Source organism: Pipistrellus hanaki (genome assembly GCF_964339955.1).
Source record: "Pipistrellus hanaki genome assembly, chromosome: 11".
Classification (NCBI taxonomy): Eukaryota; Metazoa; Chordata; class Mammalia; order Chiroptera; family Vespertilionidae; genus Pipistrellus; species Pipistrellus hanaki.
In genome coordinates, this window is record NC_140513.1 from 379,090 (window position 1) to 398,577 (window position 19,488).

At 70.2% G+C, this 19,488-nt stretch overlaps 3 protein-coding genes across 3 annotated transcripts; 1 reads left to right on the forward strand and 2 right to left on the reverse strand.

The window, feature by feature from the left end:
* On the reverse strand, positions 1-7,839 carry ANAPC2 (anaphase promoting complex subunit 2). Its single transcript, XM_084898514.1, has 13 exons — positions 7,676-7,839; positions 6,876-7,498; positions 5,894-6,026; positions 4,938-5,112; positions 4,566-4,685; positions 4,183-4,300; positions 3,425-3,606; positions 3,088-3,229; positions 2,858-2,933; positions 2,570-2,773; positions 852-981; positions 476-711; positions 1-372 (listed from the first exon to the last, which is right to left on the reverse strand). Exons 1-13 carry the CDS (start codon positions 7,784-7,786, stop codon positions 160-162), a joined length of 2,463 nt encoding a protein of 820 aa, XP_084754640.1. The 5' UTR covers positions 7,787-7,839; the 3' UTR covers positions 1-159.
* A 43-nt stretch (positions 7,840-7,882) lies between these two features.
* SSNA1 (SS nuclear autoantigen 1) lies at positions 7,883-9,385 on the forward strand. Its single transcript, XM_084898522.1, has 3 exons — positions 7,883-8,002; positions 8,421-8,620; positions 8,892-9,385. Exons 1-3 carry the CDS (start codon positions 7,951-7,953, stop codon positions 8,997-8,999), a joined length of 360 nt encoding a protein of 119 aa, XP_084754648.1. The 5' UTR covers positions 7,883-7,950; the 3' UTR covers positions 9,000-9,385.
* Positions 9,386-10,181: 796 nt separating this feature from the next.
* TPRN (taperin) lies at positions 10,182-17,402 on the reverse strand. Its single transcript, XM_084898516.1, has 4 exons — positions 15,511-17,402; positions 10,907-11,150; positions 10,707-10,813; positions 10,182-10,619 (listed from the first exon to the last, which is right to left on the reverse strand). Exons 1-4 carry the CDS (start codon positions 17,293-17,295, stop codon positions 10,557-10,559), a joined length of 2,199 nt encoding a protein of 732 aa, XP_084754642.1. The 5' UTR covers positions 17,296-17,402; the 3' UTR covers positions 10,182-10,556.
* Positions 17,403-19,488: the final 2,086 nt, after the last annotated feature.

The window sequence follows — 19,488 nt, forward strand, 5'->3', positions numbered from 1 at the left end:
TTGAAGAACCAGCTGCTTTACTGTGTCCTCTGGGGACTGGGCAGGGGTGGCCAGGGGACAGGTCACAGGGTGGGGGGCGGGACCAGCAGGGGCGTGGGGGCTGGGCGGGGGGCGGCTGTCCATCCTGAGGCCGCGGCCGGCAGGGGCAGGGCCGGGGCGTCAGCTGCAGCTCTTGGGCAGGCGGTAGACGCCGGCGGCGAACACCAGCTGCTGGTCGCGCACCTTCTTCTGCAGGAAGGCCTGCAGCTCCTGCAGGTCGATCTCGGCCAGAGCGGGGCCCGTGACCACGAACATGCGCAGCATGCTGTAGATGCGCTCCAGCGACAGGCTCTCCAGGTTGGTCAGCATGGCCTGGATGTACGTCCAGAAGAGCTGGGGAGAGCGCGGGGTCAGCCGGGCCGCCTCGGCCGCTGCCCACCGCCCAGCCCCGCCCGCCCAGCGCCCCGCCCCACCCCGCCGCCCGCCAGCGCCGCACCAGCAGCTCCTCCTCCTTCTGGTCGGCCTGCGAGGCCATGCCCGAGTCGCTCTCGTCGTCGCTGTCGATGAGCACCATGTTGTCGCGGTCCTGCGGCCGCTCCTCCTCCACCACCGAGAAGGTGCCGGCCGGCTCCTCGCGCAGCACGCCCTGCTGCAGCCACACCGCCATGCGCCGGCGCAGCAGCACCACTGGCATCTTCACCGCCTTGCTCAGCGCCTCCAGGGTCCAGCTGGCTGAGGGCGGGCGGGCGGCCAGGCAGTGGGCGGGCGGGGCCAGACCCTCCTCTGCCCGTCACCCCAGGCCCGCGGGGAGGGCGCTGCCCAGCCCTGCCCGCCCTCCGGCAGCATCAGGGCCGGCCTGAGTGGCCGCTCACCTTGGTCCTGGAAGTACAGCAAGACCACGGCCTGCACGGGGGTCACCGCCACGGACAGCGTGCGGTCGGCCAGCTCCACATCCATGGTCACCAGGCCCAGGGTGTGCTTCCAGCTGAGGGTGCGCATGGCCTGCGGAGGGCAGGGTGAGCGCCTGGCCAGGAGCAGGGGCCCGACGGAGCCCGCGCAGGCAGCCTGCCAGGCAGGGAGCGCAGGCAGGCAGGGCTGCGTCCCCGTCTGACGAGCACCCGCCAGGGACGCTGCGGAGGCCGGGCTGGTCTGGGTGGCTTCACTCAGACACGGGCCGCAGCACGTGCGACTGGGGAGCCTGGGCCCTCACGTGGCACGACCGGAGTCCTCGTACGAGGAAGGACACACAGATGGACACGGGAAAAAGCCACGTGAAGACAGACGTGGCCACCAGCCAGGACGCGCCGGGGCTGGCCGGCCTCCCAGGGCCCTGCTGCTCGGGTCTCCTGGCCTCAGACCGCCCCTGCTGCAGGCCCCTGGCCTGGGCGTCCTGTGGCGGGCACAGGGACAGGCTGGGTCGGGAAGGGGTGCTGCTCTAACCGATGCTGACACGCGTGGCCGGGAGGGGTGGGGAGGGCGGCGATTTGCTGCACGGACTGCCTGAGGGCCAGGTGCCAGGCACACGACAGTGACGGCACCCGTGAGCCCGGGAGGACGAGGGCCACGCTGTGGAGCGCAGAGGTGGGAGCAGACATGCAGGGGCCGAGCTTGGAGGCTGAGCTGTGGCTCCCAGGCCGAGGGCGGGAGGTACAGCCTGGCCTCTGGTGTGAGGGAAAGCCGGCACTGGGTGCCGCAGACAGAGCCAGAGCGGAGCCACCGGCCAGACGTGAGGGCGCCACCTCTGGTGTGGACGCCCCGAGTGAAGCCAGCAGGTCCTGAGAGTCTGCTCCCGGGGAAAGGCTGCCCAGACGGAGGGGCAAACAGCAGGAGTGCTGGGCGGGCAGAGCCAGGGCCCCCGCCATCAGCCTCCAGCCTCAGGACCAGCGTCACACATGCTCCCTGTCGGAACCAGGGCAGGTGCCCGCCCTCCCACGGCTCCTGGGGAAGAGGAACTGCCCGCTCGGCCTCACCGGCTCTGGTGACGGGGTGATGCTGAGAGGTTCTGAACTCAGAGTGGGAGCTGGAGGAGGTAAGCCTGGGGCTGCATGTGCGAGAGGCACGTTTAGGGGCCCAAAGGGTAGAACTTTGGGGCAGAACTGGGATCTGAGATGTGACGTCCTGACCCCTGTGCCTCGGGAGGCGGCCGCACTTGGAAATGGCTCATTACAGACGCAGTCGGCACGCTCAGTGTGACTGTGTCCTGAGGGCGATGGGGGCCCCGGCCGAGAGGCCATGGGTGGCAGCACAGGCCGGAGGGCGGCACCTGCACTGGGCGCCAGAAGCTGGGAGAGGCAGCAGGGCCCTCGTGGACCCTGGTTTTGGACCCTATGCGCCAGAACTCAGGCAGCAATCCTGGTTCCGAGGCCCCGTCTGTGGTGGTGCAGGGCCATTCAGTCCCGGGACAGCTGCTCTGGGCCGAGCTGCTCCCCGTCCCTCCAAAGCCGGGGCGGCCGGCCGTCCCTCCACCAGCCCTCAGTGGGGCGGCCGTCCCTCCAAAGCCCTCAGCGGGGCGGCCGGCCGTCCCTCCACCAGCCCTCAGCAGGGTGGGCAGCGGGCGGTGGGTGGCGGGCAGCCCTGACGGCGGCAGTACCTTCAGCTTCTCGTACTTCCGGCAGTAGACCTCCAGGGCCTCCCGGATGTCCTCGGGCACCTCCAGCTTCTCGTCCTTGAAGGGGGGCCAGAACTCGCTGGACAGGATGACGGCGTAGACCCCGAACGGCGGCTGCTCCTCCAGCGGCCGCTTCTCGTCCTCCTCGCGGATGTTGGCGTTGATGCGGCGGGAGTCAGCCATGTCCTGGGGGGGGGGGGGTCTCACCAAGGGCCAGGGGGCGGGAGGGGGCGGGCGGGGGCGGCGGGGAGGCAGGGGGCGCGCGCCCACCTTCAGCATGACCTCGCAGAAGTGCATGGGGGCCTCGCCGAACCGCAGCTTCAGCAGCTCTACGTTGCGGATCTCCCTAGGAGGACGCGGCTCAGGGGGGCCCTGCGCCACCGCGGGCCACTCCCGGGCCTCCTGGGCCCCCGGGCAGCCCCGGGCGGGGACCCAGGCCTCCCGGCACACAGGGGCCGAGAAGGGCCCGCCCGCCCGCCGCGCCCGCGCCCGCGCCTCACCGCTCGGGGCTGAAGCTGAACTGGTGCAGCAGGCGGTCGGCCAGCAGCGAGCGGTACTCGTTGATGAAGAGGTCCTTGCTGCCGTAGATGCTGACCAGCAGGCTGATGATGTCCGAGGAGCGCCGCTTGGAGCTGGACTTCCCTGCGGACGGGGGTGGGGGTGGGGTCACCTCCCGGACGGCAGCCCTCCCCCGCTGAGCCGGCGAGGCAGGACGGTGCCAGGCTGGGAGCCATTGACCTCTGACCCCTCAAGCCTCAGGACCACGTGGCAACCACCTGGAAACCAGAGCCGCACCCAGCGGACCCTCCCCAGGCAGAGCGGTGGGGCGGGGCGGACCTGGGTCAGCGTCCACAGGGTCGGGGACCCAGTCCTCGGGCTCGCCCGAGTCGTCCTCGCTGTCCTGGCCGGTCTCCAGGCTCGCCGGGTCCGTCTTGGACAGCTCGACGGCCAGGTCCCCGGTGCCGTCCGAGTCCCCCGTCAGCCCGGCCACGATCTGCCGCACGGTGTCCTCCCGGGTCCTGCGGGCGCACGGCCTCAGCCTCCCGCCTCCACCGGCCCCGTGCTCGCTCCCTCCCGCAGCCAGGCCCGCCCGCAGGTCAAAGACGAGCAACGGGTAAATAAAGCCAGGTAACATAAAAGAAGTGACTGGGAGAGTGAGATGACCAGGAGAGCAGGGCCAGCCCTCCCTGGCAAGGCCACAGGCACCGCAGCCCCAGCCCAGCCCCCCACTCAGGCCCCCCATCCCGCTGTGGCCCGGCTCCGCCTGCCAGCCTGGGGCCCGGTCAGAGGAGGCGCCGTCAGCTGAGCGGGGTGGGGCCCCGGGAGCAGGGCCCCGGGAGCAGGGCCCCGGGAGCAGGGCCCCGGGAGCAGGGCCCGGAGCGGGGCTGCAGGAGACGGGAGCAGGGCCCCGGGAGCAGGGCCCCGGGAGCAGGCCCGGAGCGGGGCCCCGGGAGCACGGGCTGCAGGAGCCGGGAGCAGGGCCCCGGGAGCAGGCCCGGAGCGGGGCCCCGGGAGCAGGCCCGGAGCGGGGCCCCGGGAGCAGGGCCCCGGGAGCGGGCCCGGAGCGGGGTTGCAGGAGCCGGGGCCCCGCTCACCGCAGGTAGCGGCGGACGGGCTCACAGGCCACCTCCAGGATGACCATGGAGGGGTCCAGCACGCGCAGCGCCTTGATGGCCGAGATGTAGAGGGTGATGATGTCACACGTGTTGACGCCTACAGCCGGGAGAGGAGGCTGGCGGTGACAGCAGCTTCCAGGACGGCCACCGGCCAGCCAGGGGCCAGGTGACCACTCCCCAGATCTGAGCCCCCACCAGCAAGCAGTCTGTGCCAGGGCTTTGTGCACCGCCCCACCACCAGGCCACCCCCCAAGGGACCCCCAAAGCTGCTCCTACCCACCTCCCCCCGCCCTGCAGGTGGCCGGGAGACTGGACTCTCAGCCTCGGGTCTGGACCCTGAGGTCAGTGGGGTCGGCCCAAACCTGGGTGGAGGAGCCGCGTCTCCAGGGCGGCCTTGAGGGACACGAGCAGCTGCTGCCGCTGGTCCGTCCTCTCCAGGCAGTACTTGAGGTCCTCCACGGCCGGCCGCGAGTCGGGGAAGTCTGCAGGGAGAGGCCGGCCCTCTCACCGACACACACACCCAGGCGGCAGGGCCTGGAGGGGCAGAGCCACCCCCACTGGACACTACGCTGTCCTGGGGCAGACCGCCGGGCACCGCGAGCTGGGCCGGAGCGGGGCTGGGAGGCCCAGGGGGCCGGGGTGGCCACCAGAGGCACCGTCCCCCCCGCCCCCCCACTGGCGGGGGGTCCACCCGGAGCGGGGAGCCGCGCAGGGAAGGGGGCGGGGCGGCCGACCTCGGATGATGCTGAAGAGCTCCTCGATGCGCAGGCCGGCGTAGGTGCGGTAGAAGAAGCGCTGAGCGTGGCAGCGCCAGCGGCACAGCGTGGGGCCGACCTCGGGGGACGCGGGCCGGGCGGGGCCGTCCTGCAGGAACACCTTGCCCAGCCAGCCGACCACCCTCTCGATCCACTGCGGGGAGAGCACGTGTGGCGGGGCCGGACAGAGCCGGAAGCGGCCCCGACGGCGCCCTGGGCCGGGCCTGGCAGCCCCCGGCCACCTGCTCTGGCCCAGCAGGGGGGTGGCCCAGGGGGCGGCGTGGGCCACCATAACGCACCCCGTGCCCCTCCACACGCAACAGCAGCCGGACGAGGACAGACACAGGCCCACGGGGACCACACAGCCAGTGCCCACCTGCAGCTGCTCAAGGCGTGCTGAGCGTTTCTGAGCAGTACACACACCAGAGGTCCCGCCAAGACCCAGGACACACCCCATCCCAAAAGACGCCCAACCCTGAGACACTGCACCAGGGGCCAGGCCGAGGCCACGCCCCCTCAGACCAGGGCCGAGGGGACACCTGCTTCGAACCCCCCACCTGATCGGCTCCCACAGGTGCGACACTAGGACACGGTGGAGGACACTAGCAGTGGGGGCAGCGGGGGGACCTCACGGCTGGTCCCAGCTCTTCCATGAAACCCAGAGCAGAGTCCAGGCCCAGACCCCCAACAGCGTAGGCGCCCCGAGGCCCTCACTGGGACACACCAGCCCCCCGAGTCACACTGACCTGCTGAGCAGGCTGGCACCCAGGAGCCCATGAGGACGCCTCCACCCGGCACCCGGGTTCCGCTCAAGGAGGCCGGTCCCTCAGGTCCCCAGCTCTGGCAGCGCCAGGTTTGCCAGAAACCCCTGCCCCTGCCCCTGCCCCTGCCCCAGGACCCGCCCGGGACTCCGCCCTGGGGGGGGGGGGCCTCACCTTGTGGAACTCGCGCAGGAAGGAGCGCTCATACTCGCCCCGGCACCGGTCCTCCATCCTCTCCCGGGTCACCTGGTGCAGCGTGGTGGTCACGGCCTCGGCGCTGACCCGCTCCAGCAGACTGAGCCTGTGCCTGGAGGAGAGCCCTGCCATGGAGCACGCGGAGCGCGCGCACGCACACGCACACGCACGCCTCCCCACAACCCTCCTGGCAGGGCACAACCCCACTGTGCCCGGGGATGCTGGGGGCACAGAGCACCGGCACCCCACCCTCCCCAGCTGACCGCGCTGCCTGGGCTGGGACACTGACCCGCCCGTGCCAACAGCAAGTGAGGCTCTCAGGGTCAAAACCTCGGATGCCACTGCTGGTGGCCTTAGCCCAAAGCCTGGTCTGCGACGGCGAAGGGACCCGTGAAGAGGTGATGAGGACTGCTCTGTGTCACGTCACCTGGGACGGACCCCTCAGGGCACAGGGCAGCCCTGGGCCCCTACAAGACCCTGCCTAACGGCCACCCTGCTGCCTCCTCATTCAGCGGGACATCGTCCTGAGTGGCCAGAGGGTGCAGGCCGTACGACAGGACCTGCCTCCAAAAACAAGTCCTCCCCTCCTCAAAGGACTGGAGAGGCCCCTGCCCGGCCAGCCTTCTGTGCCACAAAGGAACAACCACAAGCCAACCTCTCACAACCACAGGGAGGAGGCACGCCCCCCTCCCCCGGAGCCTGCACGCCGCGGCGCTGGGAGGGCATCTGGAGTCCTGGGGCTCAAAAGAGCAAAGCGGGAGCCCGGGCTAGCGCAAATGACCGAGATAACGGCCTTGTCCGGGGCAAAAGCTGTCACGTTACCAGCACAAGGACCCTGGCAGCCCTCCCTCAGCCGGGGCCATGGCTATCAGGACAGATGGCACAGACCCCGGCCAGCTCGCCAGCTCACTGCAGAGGCCAGCGGGACCCAGGGGAGCCAGCAGGGGGCGCGAGTACTCACAGGACCTGGCTGAGCTGGTGGAACTGCTCCAGGGCCTGGCGGCACCAGCACTGCTGCTTGTCACTGCCGCACCCCGCGCACAGGGGGCTCTGCAGGAGCCGGTAGTACCGGCGGCGGGCATACCGGCTGTCCAAGTCCCCCTCCAGTTCGGGGTCCGTGCCCCCTTCTCCTTTCCTCTTGCTCTGCATGTAGACTCTCAGGAAACGCCCGTAGAGGCGCTGGACCATCTCCTGGAAGGTTCTGGGCGTGGAGAAGAACAGGACGCCGCGCAGCGTGGTGTGGACCTTGTCCCGCAGCCCCTGCGCGCCGGTGCCCATCAGCAAGCCCAGGCGGGTCCACTTCTCCAGGAGCTCCAGGCTGCGCAGGTAGGGGTCCAGGCGGCTCTCCAGCAGTCCGAACGCGTCCAGCAGCAGCAGGAGGCACTGTGGCTCGTCCGCGCAGCTCTCACGCTGGGAGACGGCGTTCCAAAACTCCGGGGAGATGTTGGCCTGCAGGTCGTTCTGCAGCACCTCGATGAACCACTCCTCCAGCACCGAGTGCAGGCCGTGGGCCCTCAGCACCTCCACCGCCGCCCGCAGCTCCTCCTCCTTCGGCGGGACGGCGCCGCTGGTCCGGGAGGACGCCTGGAAGGCAGAGGACGTGCGGAGTGAACGCGGCGTACAGGGGAGGAGGGCGGTGACAGGTGGGGCAGGTGGGGGCGGGAGGCGGCGGAGGGGGGGCTGCGGAAGCCCCGCTGCGCTGCCCTCGCCCAGTGCAGCGCGCCCACCCGCCCCAGGGGCCGGGAACCCGCGCGGCCTCACCAGCCCCAGCGCTGCCGGCGGCACCAGCCCGGTGCTCACGGTGTTCCAGGCCCCGCGCAGCTCCAGGGCCGGCCCGGGGGGCCCGTCCTCCGCCACCACCGCCGCCGCCATCCGAGCCCACTGCCTCCCAGAGCCGCCAGGCGCCGCGCGCGGTGATGACGCATGCGCGCAGCGACGACGCACAGGGAGGCGCGCGGCGATGACGTCAAAGCCGGGCGCAGGCGTGGGCGGCAGGCGGCGCGGCGGTTGGGGCGGCGGCGGGCGGCGGCAGCGACATGACCCAGCAGGGCGCGGCGCTGCAGAACTACAACAACGAGCTGGTCAAGTGTGAGCGGCCGCGCCGCCCCGGGACCGGAGGGAGGGCGCGGGCTGGCCGGCTCCAGGCCCGGGCGGCGGCGGGCGGCAGCGCACGACCGAGTTTGTGGTCCTGTCGGTGCGGCGGGGGCCGTTGGGACCAGGTCCGCGCACCGCCTTGGTGTGGCGCGCCTTGCGGGGCGTCTGCGGAGTGAGCCCGAACCAATGGCTCGAGCGCGTCCTGCCTCCAGGGCCTGTGCCCGGGGGTCTCGTGCGGGGCCTCCTTGAGCCCCGGGTCCCTGGAAGGAGGTAGGACCCTGGCCTGGCTCGTGGCAGGTGGCCCAGCCGCACCGGGCCCCCCACCACCCTGGTGTCCTCCGAAGCCGAGGGTTCCAGAGTGGGTGGGAGGTGCGCCCCCTGCCGCGCCCACAGCCTGCCCCTCGCGCCCCAGGCATCGAGGAGCTGTGCCAGAAGCGGGAGGAGCTGTGCCGGCAGATCCAGCAGGAAGAGGAGGAGAAGCAGCGGCTGCAGAATGAGGTGAGGCAGCTGACCGAGAAGCTGGCCAGAGTCAACGAGAACCTGGCGCGCAAGATCGCCTCTCGGAATGAGTTTGATCGGACCATCGCGGAGACGGAGGCCGCCTATCTCAAGGTGGGGCTCGGCCTGTGTGCCCAGGGGTTTCTGGGCTGGGCGCCCCCACGCAGAGGTGGCAGGACTGCGGCCCAGGGCCACGTGGAGCCTGGTGTGTCCCAGAGCTAAGGAGGCTCTCCTGGGTGTGAGGAAGGGGCTTTGGGCTGGACTCGGGTGGGAGGGGCGCTGCCGACCCTTCTCCTCTTGGCTGCTCCTGCCCCCCAGCCCCTTGGCCTGGCCCTGGGGGGGCTTGGCTGTGGGAGCTCCAGCAGGACCGTGTGTCTGCCCCCAGATCCTGGAGAGCTCGCAGACTCTGCTCAGTGTGCTGAAGAGGGAGGCCGGGAACCTGACCAAGGCCACGGCCACGGAGCAGAAGACCAGTGCCGGCAAGGACAGCTGACGGTGCGGGCAGCAGCGCCTCCCTGCTCCCTCCACAGCCCATCCCCAGCGCGTCTGTCTGCCGAGCACCTTGTTCATGGCGGCAGCTGCCTTCCGGTGGAGCCCTCACCTCCACTGCCCAGGGGCCCAGCCTCCCAGGTGGGGTCCTGTCCATGCGCTTACCCAGGCAGTGGGGGTGCAGGCTCTGGGTCAGCTCTGCCCGGGGCCTGTCTGAAGCCCCATATCCCCCGGACTGCAGGACAGTCCTGCTCCTAGTCTCCGCCTCACGGGGTCCCTCACGCTCCTCAGCCGGCAGGTGCCCAGGCTAGGCCATCGGCAGGGGCCTCCTTCACCTCAGCCTGCCCGAGAGGCTGGTGACTGTCAATAAAGGTTCTTTCTAAAGCTCCATGCCTCCCTCCTCCCTGCTGCCTGTGTCCCATCAGGAGAGGCTCCTCGGTGGGGTGGGGGTGGGAGGCCTCTGCCCTGGGAGACAGAGCTGAGGGTGTCCCTGAGCATCTCCTGCGACCCTCACGCCTCCACCCTCTCCTCATTCCTGGCCCTTCACCTGACCAGCACACGCAGCCTGTCCTGAGGGCTCTGCCTGCTGGTGCTGGTCCCGGCCGTGCCTCCACACGAGGCCTGACCCAGGGAGAGGGCCTGCATTCCAGTCACCCAGCAAGGCCTGTGCCTCGGCTCTATGACCCGTCTCTGCCTCCACCTTCCCTGCCACCCACCAGGCACGCCCCCGTCCTCTAGGTCCACCTGCCAGCCCGTCAGGTCCCGCAGCTGCTTCGGGCGAGGGGGAGGCTGGCAAGTAGGTAGGCTGAGAGTCAGACACCAGGCCTATCCTCCCAGGGAAACACTCCTCCCTCGAGCCTGGGCTCCATCCCCTGCCCTGCCCTCGGTCCCTTCACACCCAACACCCACAGCACCCACCCTGCCACATGCCGTCCAGGCCCCAGGGCAGTTCCAGCTGCTGTGCCAGTGCTGGTGGCAGGGGCTGCCCCAGAATGAGGCACGCACGGGGTGCTGGGAGGGCAACGGGCTGTGGGGGGTGAGAAGCAGCACTGAGGTGTGGGGGTGCCCCCCCTCCCGCAGAGGTCCAAGCTGGGCCCCGTCACAGCCCAGCGGGCTCCTCGGCTGCCAGCACCTCACTCGCGCCCTGTACACCAGCTCAGGCCAAGGACCACGCGAGGAGGGGCTGGTCCAGTGCTGTTTATTGCGTCCATCAGAGGGAGAAACAGGCTTCCGTTCATCACAGAGGCCGAGCTCAGACACGGGGGGCGGGGGGCGGAGGGCCTAGAGTCCTGCAGGGGACGGGCAGCTGTGTCAGTCCTTGGCCCTGGGCACACCCAGCGTCACTGGGCATGGCTGCCAGCAGGACCCTGCCCCCAAATCGCGGCTGCAGAGCGAGACCCCCAGGGAAGGTGTGGCCCCTGGTGGCCCAGGCTCAGGCCTGGAGCAGCAGCATGGTTCGGAGGCCCCAGGAAAGGGGTGGGCTTCGGGGGAGCAGAGCTGGCAGGGCAGAAGGGGGTCTGCAGAATGAGGGTGGAGCCCTGCCATCCTGGTGGGACCGGCGTCAGAAGTACAGGGCTGGCTCGCTGCGGAAGTCCGAGAGGTCGTTGTGGCTGGCGGGGGTGAGCTGAGGGGTAAGAAGGCGGTCAGTGGGGGCAGCCAGGCCTGGGAACCTGCCTCCACCCAGTGCTGGGCATCCTCCCTGCCCCCTCACCATGACCTCCTTCAGCGAGGGCTCCACCTCCCGCGGGGCCTGTGCCAGAGGCTGCTCCTGCCACTTGCTGAAGGCCGCGGAGTGCTTGGGCGTGTAGCTGGACAGTCCTGCAGGCCAAGGGCACACGTGGACATGTGAACGCGTGGGCATGCGGCCCAGACTACCGACTGGGCTGTCCACCTGGCCAGGCGGGCACTCACCTGAGCTGCCGTCTGGCAGGCGAGGGCTGTCAGGCGCCACGCTGTTCACGAAGGTGGCTCGGGGCAGGAAGAGCGCAAAGGGCTTCTCCACCGCCCCATTCAAGCCAGAGCCATCCTCCTCCCCTTCCTCCTCCTCCTCCTCCTCCTCGCCCTCGGCCTCCGCCGGGGCCTCCTGCACCAGCGAGCTCTCGGACGGGTACTCAAACGTGGTGTGCAGGCTCTTGTCGTTGAAGGAGATCTTCATCTGGGGGCAGAAGGCACATCAGGCAGGGCCTGCGCCAGCCTCCGCTGGACCCCGTGACCTCCAGGGGCGGGGGGCTGTCAGACCTGAGCTGGGCAGGACATGCCATCAGCCCTTCAGAGGCTGGGGAGGGGCTGCCTCTCCGAGAAGACCTCCACCCGAGCTCTGCAGGCCCCAGGCCCCGGGTCACATCACCCTAATGCCCGCCCCCTCCAGGGACAGGCCCAGCCAGCACCCTTGGGGTCCCCAGAAGCCTCAGAGGCAGCTGAAAGGGTCAGAGGGAACCTCAGAGCAGAGCGCTGGCCACACCTCCTCCCCCTGCTGGCTGGCACAGGAGCAGAGTCCAGGTCAGGCGGCGCTGGGCCCCACCTCCTCAGCTCCTGCTGCTGGCTGGGCCTCTCCAGAGCTGGTTCAGCACGTCCAGCTTGCTGAGCCCCTGGATGGCGCTGCCCACCCAGCTCGACAGGGACCACCAGGGCCACCGGAGGTGCAAAGCCAGGTGCCTGCCACAGGCCAGCATGGGAAAGCAGCCCCAAGGGCCTCACCCATTCAGACTGAGGAGGCGCCCGTCAAGGCTGCACCTGTCCTCCCTGCCCGCCGGCCCTCGTCTCCCTGCCCCTTCACAGGCTCCAGGATTCACGTTGGAGCCGAAAGCCCCCGGCCTGCTGGGCTTGGCGGGTGGGCCCCGCGGTAATGAATACTCGGCCACGCGCCCGCAGCAGATGGAAGCAGCCCTGCTGGAACTCGAAATATTAAACTCCCGGGCACAGGACACCAGCAGCCAGCTCAGGTTCCTCCTCCTCCCCTGGAAGGAGCCGGAGCCGGAGCCGGCCCAGCATGGAGCCACGGGCCCAGGGACAGGACAGGTGGGGCCTCGGCCGCAGGCAGGACCACCAGCGTTCATGGCCAGACACACACTCTGGCCGCCCCCCGCCCCCGGAGCCCTGCTCAGCTGGCACCTGCCCGCCCACCCGGCTCTGGGCTCCCCGCTCAGCCCGGCCACACAGACACCTGCTGGGCAAGTCCAGGCCTGGCCCCTGCCCCTCATCCCAGCCACCCACAGGCAGGGGTAGGGCAGGAGCAGCTGCCCGTCAGGCAGAGCCGGGAGCGAGATGGCTGCTGCTGTCCCTGGGAGCCAAGGGCAAGGCCTGGCACAGGGTGGCCAGCAGAGCCCACAGGTGTCCACCCGGCCAGCTGGCTTGGAGATGGAGCCGCTGGCCCTCGGAGGCAGATGCCCCTGGAGCCCCAGGCAGGATGGCTTCCCCTCCCCCACACCCCAGGGGGAACAGGGCTCCCAGTCACCCCAGGAACATGGCATTGTCTCTGAGACCCGGAGTCCTCCAGCCCATCCCCCTGCGAAGACACAGGGAGGGCCGGCCGGATCAGCATGCCCTCATCAGTGCACATGACTGGCTCCTAGGGAGGGGGCTGGGCGCATGCCGGCTGGAGCCTGGCACAGCCGGCCGGCGGGTGGGGGCGGGGCAGTCCCCAGGATCCGCACCAGCCCCCGCCCCCCCCCGGGTGCCCATCTTCAGGTCACAGGATGCCCCGTGACTCACACGGGGGCCACCCCAGACGCCGGGCAGGCAGAGGGCGGGAGGGCTGGCACTTGCACACACCCAGTCACCTGTCTCTGGGGAGTTTGCTGACGCGCAGCCAGCAGGTGGGTCCCGGCTCCCCGGCTCCCCCCCCTCCCACTCTCACTGGGCCTTTGTGCCCCTGGCCCCGCCCACCCACGCAAGGCAACCGGGACTCTGGGCTGACTGGGCTCAACCAGCTCCAGCTGGGATGAGGCCCCACCCTCACTCTCCACACCTGTTGGCCCCACCCCCACCCAGTCCAAGCTCTGACCTCCCAGGGAGACCCCCTGCGGGCGGAGCGGGGGGGGGGGGGGGGGGGGGGGGGGAAGCTGGGCAGGGTCCAGACCTGTCCCGGGTCTGGGTTCTAGGGCGACCTTGGGGGCACCTGCAGGAAGCTGGGGGGTGGGGGCCCCCTCAGGGCAGATGAGAGGCGAGGCCAGGCACCTGGTACGCGCCCCACACGACAGGAGGGTGCGGCCCCACCCTGGCAGGGAGGTGGTGGCGGAGGTGCCTCGGCCGTGCCAGTGGGTTGGGAGTTGGGGTTGGGGTCACCAGCATGGGGGGAGGGCAGAGGACCAGCAGGGGAGGCGCTGAGAGAGTGCAGAGGAGGGAAGGAGCCACAGACAGGCCGGAGCCCGGCCCCTCACAAAGGGAGGCCCAGCGGGATCCCCTGGGAGGCGGGTGGAGGCTCAGGCAGCCCCACCCAGTGGCCGGGGCGGCAGGGTGAGGGATCAAGGCCGCAGCAGCCACCCCAGGTCCCCGGAGAGCGATAGAGCATCTGTGATTCTGAGCGATAACTAAGTGGGGAGGTGTGCCCGCCAGGCAGGCCTCCCGGAGCACCGGCGGCTGGTGCCCCCACCACCGGGGCAGAGCGGAGCCCTGGGAAGCACACAGGGCACAGCACCCTCCAGGGCGGTGCCAGCCGGGGGCAGGCTCCCCGAACCCGCGGCCCCAACAGCCCCCGGGGGACCCCGAACCTGCCTGGAAAAGGCACCAGCACCTCCTGCACTGCCCAGGGCGGCAGCCCCTCAGGGGTCAGAGTGAGTGTGGTCACTCCAATGTCCTCCGGGCCGGCAGCCCACCGAGTCCCACAGGGGTGAGGGAGCAGGTGCTGGGTGGTCGGTGAGGACAAGGCCAGGGCCCAGGGCCTGGGGGGCCCAGGGACCAGACAGAAGAGAGAGGGGCAGCCCGAGGCTGATGGAGTGCTCTAAAGGGCTGGGCAGCCCCACCCCCCACCCCACCCCCCATTTGTCTGGCCCTTCCTGGGCAGGGCAGCTGGTGCATCCCAGGCAGGAAGTTGCTGCCAGCAGGTTGCGCTGCTCCGGCCAGGCCCCAGCCAGGCCGCCTGGTCACGCCAGGCTCGTCCATCTGGACCCAGGACCCTCAGGATGGCCGGAGCCCAGAACGGCTTCCTCCCATCCCTCTCCCTGCCCCACCTCGGCCCCGCGCTGAGCGACCCCAGCGCAGTGCCCAGCTGGGGGGGCAGAACAGGCTCGAGCCTGCAGCCTCCGTTCCAGGAAGGAGCCAGGCTCCCGCCGGGACAGGCCCACCCTGCGCCCCGTGACCTCACTGTCATTCCGGGCGGGGCGTTATCACCTCCAGTTCCCGGCTCACGGGGAGTGGAGGTCAAGGGTCAGAAAGCAAACGAGGGAGGGGCAGACGAGGGCCTGCAAGTTGGGGTGGGGCTGGTGGCCATGGCTACTGGGTGGATGGGGCAGCTGGAAGGAGAAGAGCAGGGAAGGGAAGGGGAAGGGGAAGAGCAGGGAGGGGAAGGGAGAGGGGAAGGGGGGCAGATTATGGCGGGTGGCCCCAAAGACAAGGCCAGGCCGGGCGGGCAGCACTTGGGGAGCCGGCGTGGCTGCCTGACCCAGCAGTGGGAGCTGGCAGGGGCACAGATGCCCTCACCAGGGGAGGGGAGGATGGCACCAGGAGGAGAGGCGGTGCCAAGGCCACTCCAGGGCAGGAAGTCAGAAGGAAGGAAACAGGAGGAGGTGGCGTGTCCGGGAAACTGAGGCTGGAGCAGAGGTGGCCTCAGGGCCCAGGACCCCAGCAGCTAAGGGAGGGGCCCTCGGTTCCCCAGGAAGGGCACCCGCCCGCTGCCCGCAAGGGGGTCACGGGAGCTGGCCTGGAATTCGCCTCCGGCCGATGCAGGCGATAGAGCGGCCAGAAGAATCTGAGGAACGTAGTCCTGTGCCCGGAGGGTTCCGGGCCACCAGGCAGGGCAAGGCTAGGGAAGGAGGCTCCCTGGGGCACCTGGGTCTCTGCCCTCAGCCCCTCCCAGCAAGGTGGGGTGTCCTGTCTTTCCCCAGCATCACACCCCAGCATCAAGCTAAGCCTGGCACCCACGAGCTCCAGACGCTCTCACCAGACCAGGTCCGACTGCTCGGGGGCTGGGGTCCCTCCAGCCCCTGCCCCTCCCCCTGCCGTCCTGGCACTCGCTGCCTGAGCCGGCGGGGAGTCCAGGCGGTCATGCAGGGCGCCCCCGCAGTCACCCGGGGACCAGGTGAAGCCACAGGCTCACACTTTTTTCCAAACGGCCTCAGGGAGACAGCCCTGCGGGCCAATTCCAGGCAAAGCCTCCAAAGCCGACACAGGTGCTGCGGGCCCGCCCTCCACACTAGCCTATCCAGGCCGAGCGGCGATCGGTGCCCACAGCCCCTGGTTCACAGGGCCCTACGGGGGCCCAGGTCAGGGGCCCCCAGCCCCAGCTCCCCTGTGGCCCCCGAAGCAGCCCCTCCCAGGCCAGGGGTCCTCCTGACCGGGCACCCGGACCCACCACGCACCTTCTTCCGGGAGGAGCCGGCCTTGGTGAGGCAGGACTTCTGCAGGGCTAGGTAGCCGCCGATGACCTCGATCTCGTGCGCCGTGGGGTAGCGCTTCTTCGGCGCGGTCCCCAGGCCGCGCTCCCCCTCCGCCTCCTCGGCCTCGGGGGGCCCCGGCTCCCCGCCGGCCTGCAGGGCCCCGGGCTTCCGCTTGGGCACCACCGTGAAGGTGCTGCCGCCCTGGTGCAGGCGCTCCGACGGGCGGTGCTGGGGAGGCCCCCCGGCCCCCGGGCAGGGCAGTTTGGCTTCTTGGGGGGCCTCGTCGTCGGAGTCCACCTCGTCGATGAAGGTGACGGGGAGCCCCGGCCTCCCAGGCTCCCCGCCGTTCTTGGCCACGCCGGGACCCCCGGAGCCCTGGAAAGGCTCGGCTTCGGCGGCCGCGGGGAGGGAGGGAGGCGGCAAGGACGACCGCTGCCACCGAGCCGTCTGGTCCACGAGGGCAGTGGCCGGCCGGGGGCAGGCCCCCTCCTGGGCCCTCCAGGGGCCCCGCTCTTGGGCGGGTGCGCCGGCAGCCCCGGACGCCAGCTGGGCTCCGCGCTGCGGGCGCTGGGAGGCCCCGGCAGCCGGTCCCGCTGGCAGCCTCGCAGGCTGCCTCCCCGGGGGCGGAGGGGCCCCGGCCGCCTTGCGCTTGGGGACGAACACGAAGGAGTTTCGGGAGTTCGCGCGGAGGCTGGCCAGGGCCCGGGCCTGCAGGTCCCCCGCGGGAATCGCGTCCATGTCTGGCTTGGAGGCAGGCCGGATCTCGAAGGAGTCGTTGGCGCTGGTGGCCGAGGAGACCCAGTGGCGCTGGCTGGGAGTGGCACTGGCGGGGCTGGGCCTGGGCAAGGCCGGGGGCGAGGCGGGAGTGGCACTGGGGGTCCGGGGGCTGGGGGGCGGGTGGGCGGGAGGCTCCCCCGACTCCACCTTTGGCTTGTGCCCGCCGGGCCCAGGGCCGGAGCCCGCGAAGCCGTTGGCAGCGCCGGCCGGGGGCTCCGGGGCGGCGGGCCCGTTGGGGAGCGGGGGAGCGCCCGGCCCGCGGTGCAGGCCCCGAGGGTGGACGGTGAACGAGTTGCTGCCGGTCTTCTGCACGAAGTCGCTGCGCCGGGCGCCGGGCCCCGGGCCGCGCCGCTCGGGCTCCGGGCAGGCGGCGCGCTCGCCCAGGCGCGGGGCGGCCGGGCCGAGGCCGGGCTGCTGGGGCGGCGGCGGCGGCGGCGGCGGCGGGCGGCCGCGCTCCGGGCTCCCGCGGCGGCGCGGCGCGGCCGGCGGGTCGAACTTCTGGAGCAGCCGGCTGACGCGGCCGGGCGACGGCGGCGCCTCGTACACCAGCACCTCGGCGGCGCGGATGCGGGCGGCCAGGCCGGCGGCGGGGTCGGGGGCGGCGGGCGGGAAGCCGGGCAGCGACTCGATGATGAGGATGTTGTCGGCGCGGATGGTGCGCACGCCCGGCACCCGGCGGTACAGCTCCAGGAGCTGCTGCACCGGCCGCGCCCCCGCCGCGCCCGCGCCCGTGCCCCCGCCGCGCCGCGCGCCGCGCCGCCGCTCCGACTCGAGCCGCATGAACGGGTTCTCACTCAGCGGGCCCAGGCTGTCGGCCAGCACCAGCCGCTCGCCCGCCGGCTCCGCGGGTCCCGCCGCGTCCGCCGCGGGCGCCGGCGCCGAGCCCCCGCTCAGGGCCGCCAGCTTGGCCCGCTTCCGCTCCAGGATCTCCCGCTTCCAGGCGGGCATCCCGGCGCGGGGCCCCGGGCCCGGCCGCCCCAGGCCGGCCATGCTGCGGAGCGGCAGCCCGAGCCAGCGCGCGCTGGGAACTGCGGCCGCCGCCCGCCGGTAGCCCTCGCGCAGCGGCCACGCCCACTCCAGCGGCCGCCGCCCATTGGAGAAAGACGTTCTGAGACCCGCCCCACGCCCGGCGGCCCCACCTATGACAGGAAAGGATGGCTAGCCGAGCGGATTGGAGAAGGCTCTCCCTGACCCCGCCTCCCCGAGGACCTCATTGGATAACCTCCGCCGCCGCCGCTGGCTGCCATTGGAGAAGGCCCCTTTGAACACGCCCCTGATACCTCGCGCTGCTCATTGGAGGCCCTCACTTCCGCCTCTGCGCCCCGCCCTGGATGCCCTGGGGGTGGGGCCTGGCGGGGGCGGGGTCCGGCGGGGCGGTAGTTGGACCCCAGCGCCCAGAGTTGCGGATGACCTTGGCCAGGCGGCCAGGTAACTTCCTCTGGTGCCAGCGCCCAAGCCAGCCCGCCTACTCCCCCCTGGGAGCGCGGTGGAGGGAGGGCCTGCCCAGGACCCGTAGGCTATCTCCGCTCCTGTGGGCGATGCTCGGGCTGCACACCAGTCCCTCCCGGGCCATGCCGGCCCACCTGCGGCACTTAGCGGACCCCACAGTGCTGAGGAATGGCCCCGAGGGTGGACGGTGAACGAGTTGCTGCCTGGCTTTGCCGGCCCCAGAACCTGACTGTGTTGCTCAGACAGGTGGGGGCTCTGTGCCACACTTGGCCATCCAGGAGTATGGAAGCTGCGAGGAGGCACCAAAGCTGAGATTCCTCCCCGTACACAAGCAGGCCCACGCTCTCTAACGCCCCAAGAGCCACAAAAGCCAGGCCCTGTGTCCCACCCTGCTACCTCCCCAAGCTACTACTGAACTTCCCTCACCCGAGGCTGCTGGGTCCCACCGACCCTGAAGACACAGCCCCCGCCCTCGTGCCATGAGAAAGCAGATTCCCCTGTGGGCTGCCCAGTGCCCACCACATGCTCTTAGGTCCCCGGGACTCGGGAGAAGGGGGACCTGGGGAGCACTGACACAGATGCCGCCCGCAGTCAGCAGGCACAGCACTGCCCCCCACAGACTGGTCTCTCAGGGAGGGAGTTCCGAGGGAGCGGGGCAGGCTTCAGCCGAGGGCTCTTCTCCGCTTCTGATGCCGCGGCAGTAAGTCGCCTTCCAAAGGAAGTGAACCTTATTACTCTTGTCACTTCTACAGCAACCCAACTCCCTGATTCTGAACTAACAAAATAAAACAGGCAACCTAAAAATAACATCCATCCGAAACTCACTCCCGTCCTAGGTGGCTTGGCTCAGTGGAAAGAGCGTTGGTCTGGGGACGGAAGGGTCCCAGGTTCAATTCCGGTCAAGGGCATGTACTTAGGCTGCCAACTGGATCCCCTGCCTTGGTGAGGGCGTGTGCTAAGGCAACCAATCGATTTCTCTTTCTCTCCCTAAAAATCAATGGAAAAATACCTGCAGGTGAGGATTAACAAACAAGGAGACTCACTCCAAACGTTCAGCTTGTATTTGGCTTTGGCACAAGTGACGCCATGCCTGGGTGGGAAACATGTCTGTAGCTGCGGTTCAGACCAGACCGAGCCAGTCTCCAGCTCAAGCATCTCCGTGGCCACGCAGCACACGTACGCCCTCAGCCGAAGGTCACAAAGCTGCTGGGCTAGAACGAGGCCCACAGACCTGTTCTGTAAAGGCCAGACAGGAAATATTCTAACCCACTGGTCCTCACCGGGGGCGGTGTTTCTCCCAGGAGACCTGGCAATGCCTGACACACTTTTGGGTGTCACCAATGAGACACCACTGGCACCTATAGAGTCAAGGCCGGGGATGCTGCTCCACAGTCTCCACTGCTCAGGAGAGCCCTCTGGAACAAAGAACCATCTTACCCAGAAGACCGCGGTGCCGAAACGGAGGCCTGTACATGGCAGGCACACTGGCTTTCTGTCATTCTTCTGTTTCCTCACCCCTTTCAAGATTAGGGCACAAAAAAACAGGCCTCAGGCCATAACCTGTGACCCCTGCTCTACGGTGTCAGCAGGGTCCACAAAGACCACACGCTGGCCGATGCCAAGGCTCGGAGGCCACACAAACTACTCACTAGGATCTCAGCATGGCCTTACCCCATGTCTTCGTGCGGCTCCCAAGGCAGGCAGTAGGAATTCTCGGAGGGAAACCTTCCCCCT

Coding starts and splice junctions, on each gene's coding strand:
- ANAPC2 (XM_084898514.1), bottom strand. CDS start 7,786: ATGGCGGCGGCGGTGGTGGCGGAGGACGGGCCCCCCGGGCCGGCCCTG. Junction 4,686..4,937: donor GCTCTTCAGCATCATCCGAG/GTCGGCCGCCCC, acceptor CTCTCCCTGCAG/ACTTCCCCGACTCGCGGCCG. Junction 373..475: donor AGAAGGAGGAGGAGCTGCTG/GTGCGGCGCTGG, acceptor CGCTCTCCCCAG/CTCTTCTGGACGTACATCCA.
- SSNA1 (XM_084898522.1), top strand. CDS start 7,951: ATGACCCAGCAGGGCGCGGCGCTGCAGAACTACAACAACGAGCTGGTC. Junction 8,003..8,420: donor CAACAACGAGCTGGTCAAGT/GTGAGCGGCCGC, acceptor CTCGCGCCCCAG/GCATCGAGGAGCTGTGCCAG. Junction 8,621..8,891: donor CGGAGGCCGCCTATCTCAAG/GTGGGGCTCGGC, acceptor GTCTGCCCCCAG/ATCCTGGAGAGCTCGCAGAC.
- TPRN (XM_084898516.1), bottom strand. CDS start 17,295: ATGGCCGGCCTGGGGCGGCCGGGCCCGGGGCCCCGCGCCGGGATGCCC. Junction 11,151..15,510: donor CCGGCTCCTCCCGGAAGAAG/GTGCGTGGTGGG, acceptor TTCTGCCCCCAG/ATGAAGATCTCCTTCAACGA. Junction 10,620..10,706: donor CCTCGCTGAAGGAGGTCATG/GTGAGGGGGCAG, acceptor CTTACCCCTCAG/CTCACCCCCGCCAGCCACAA.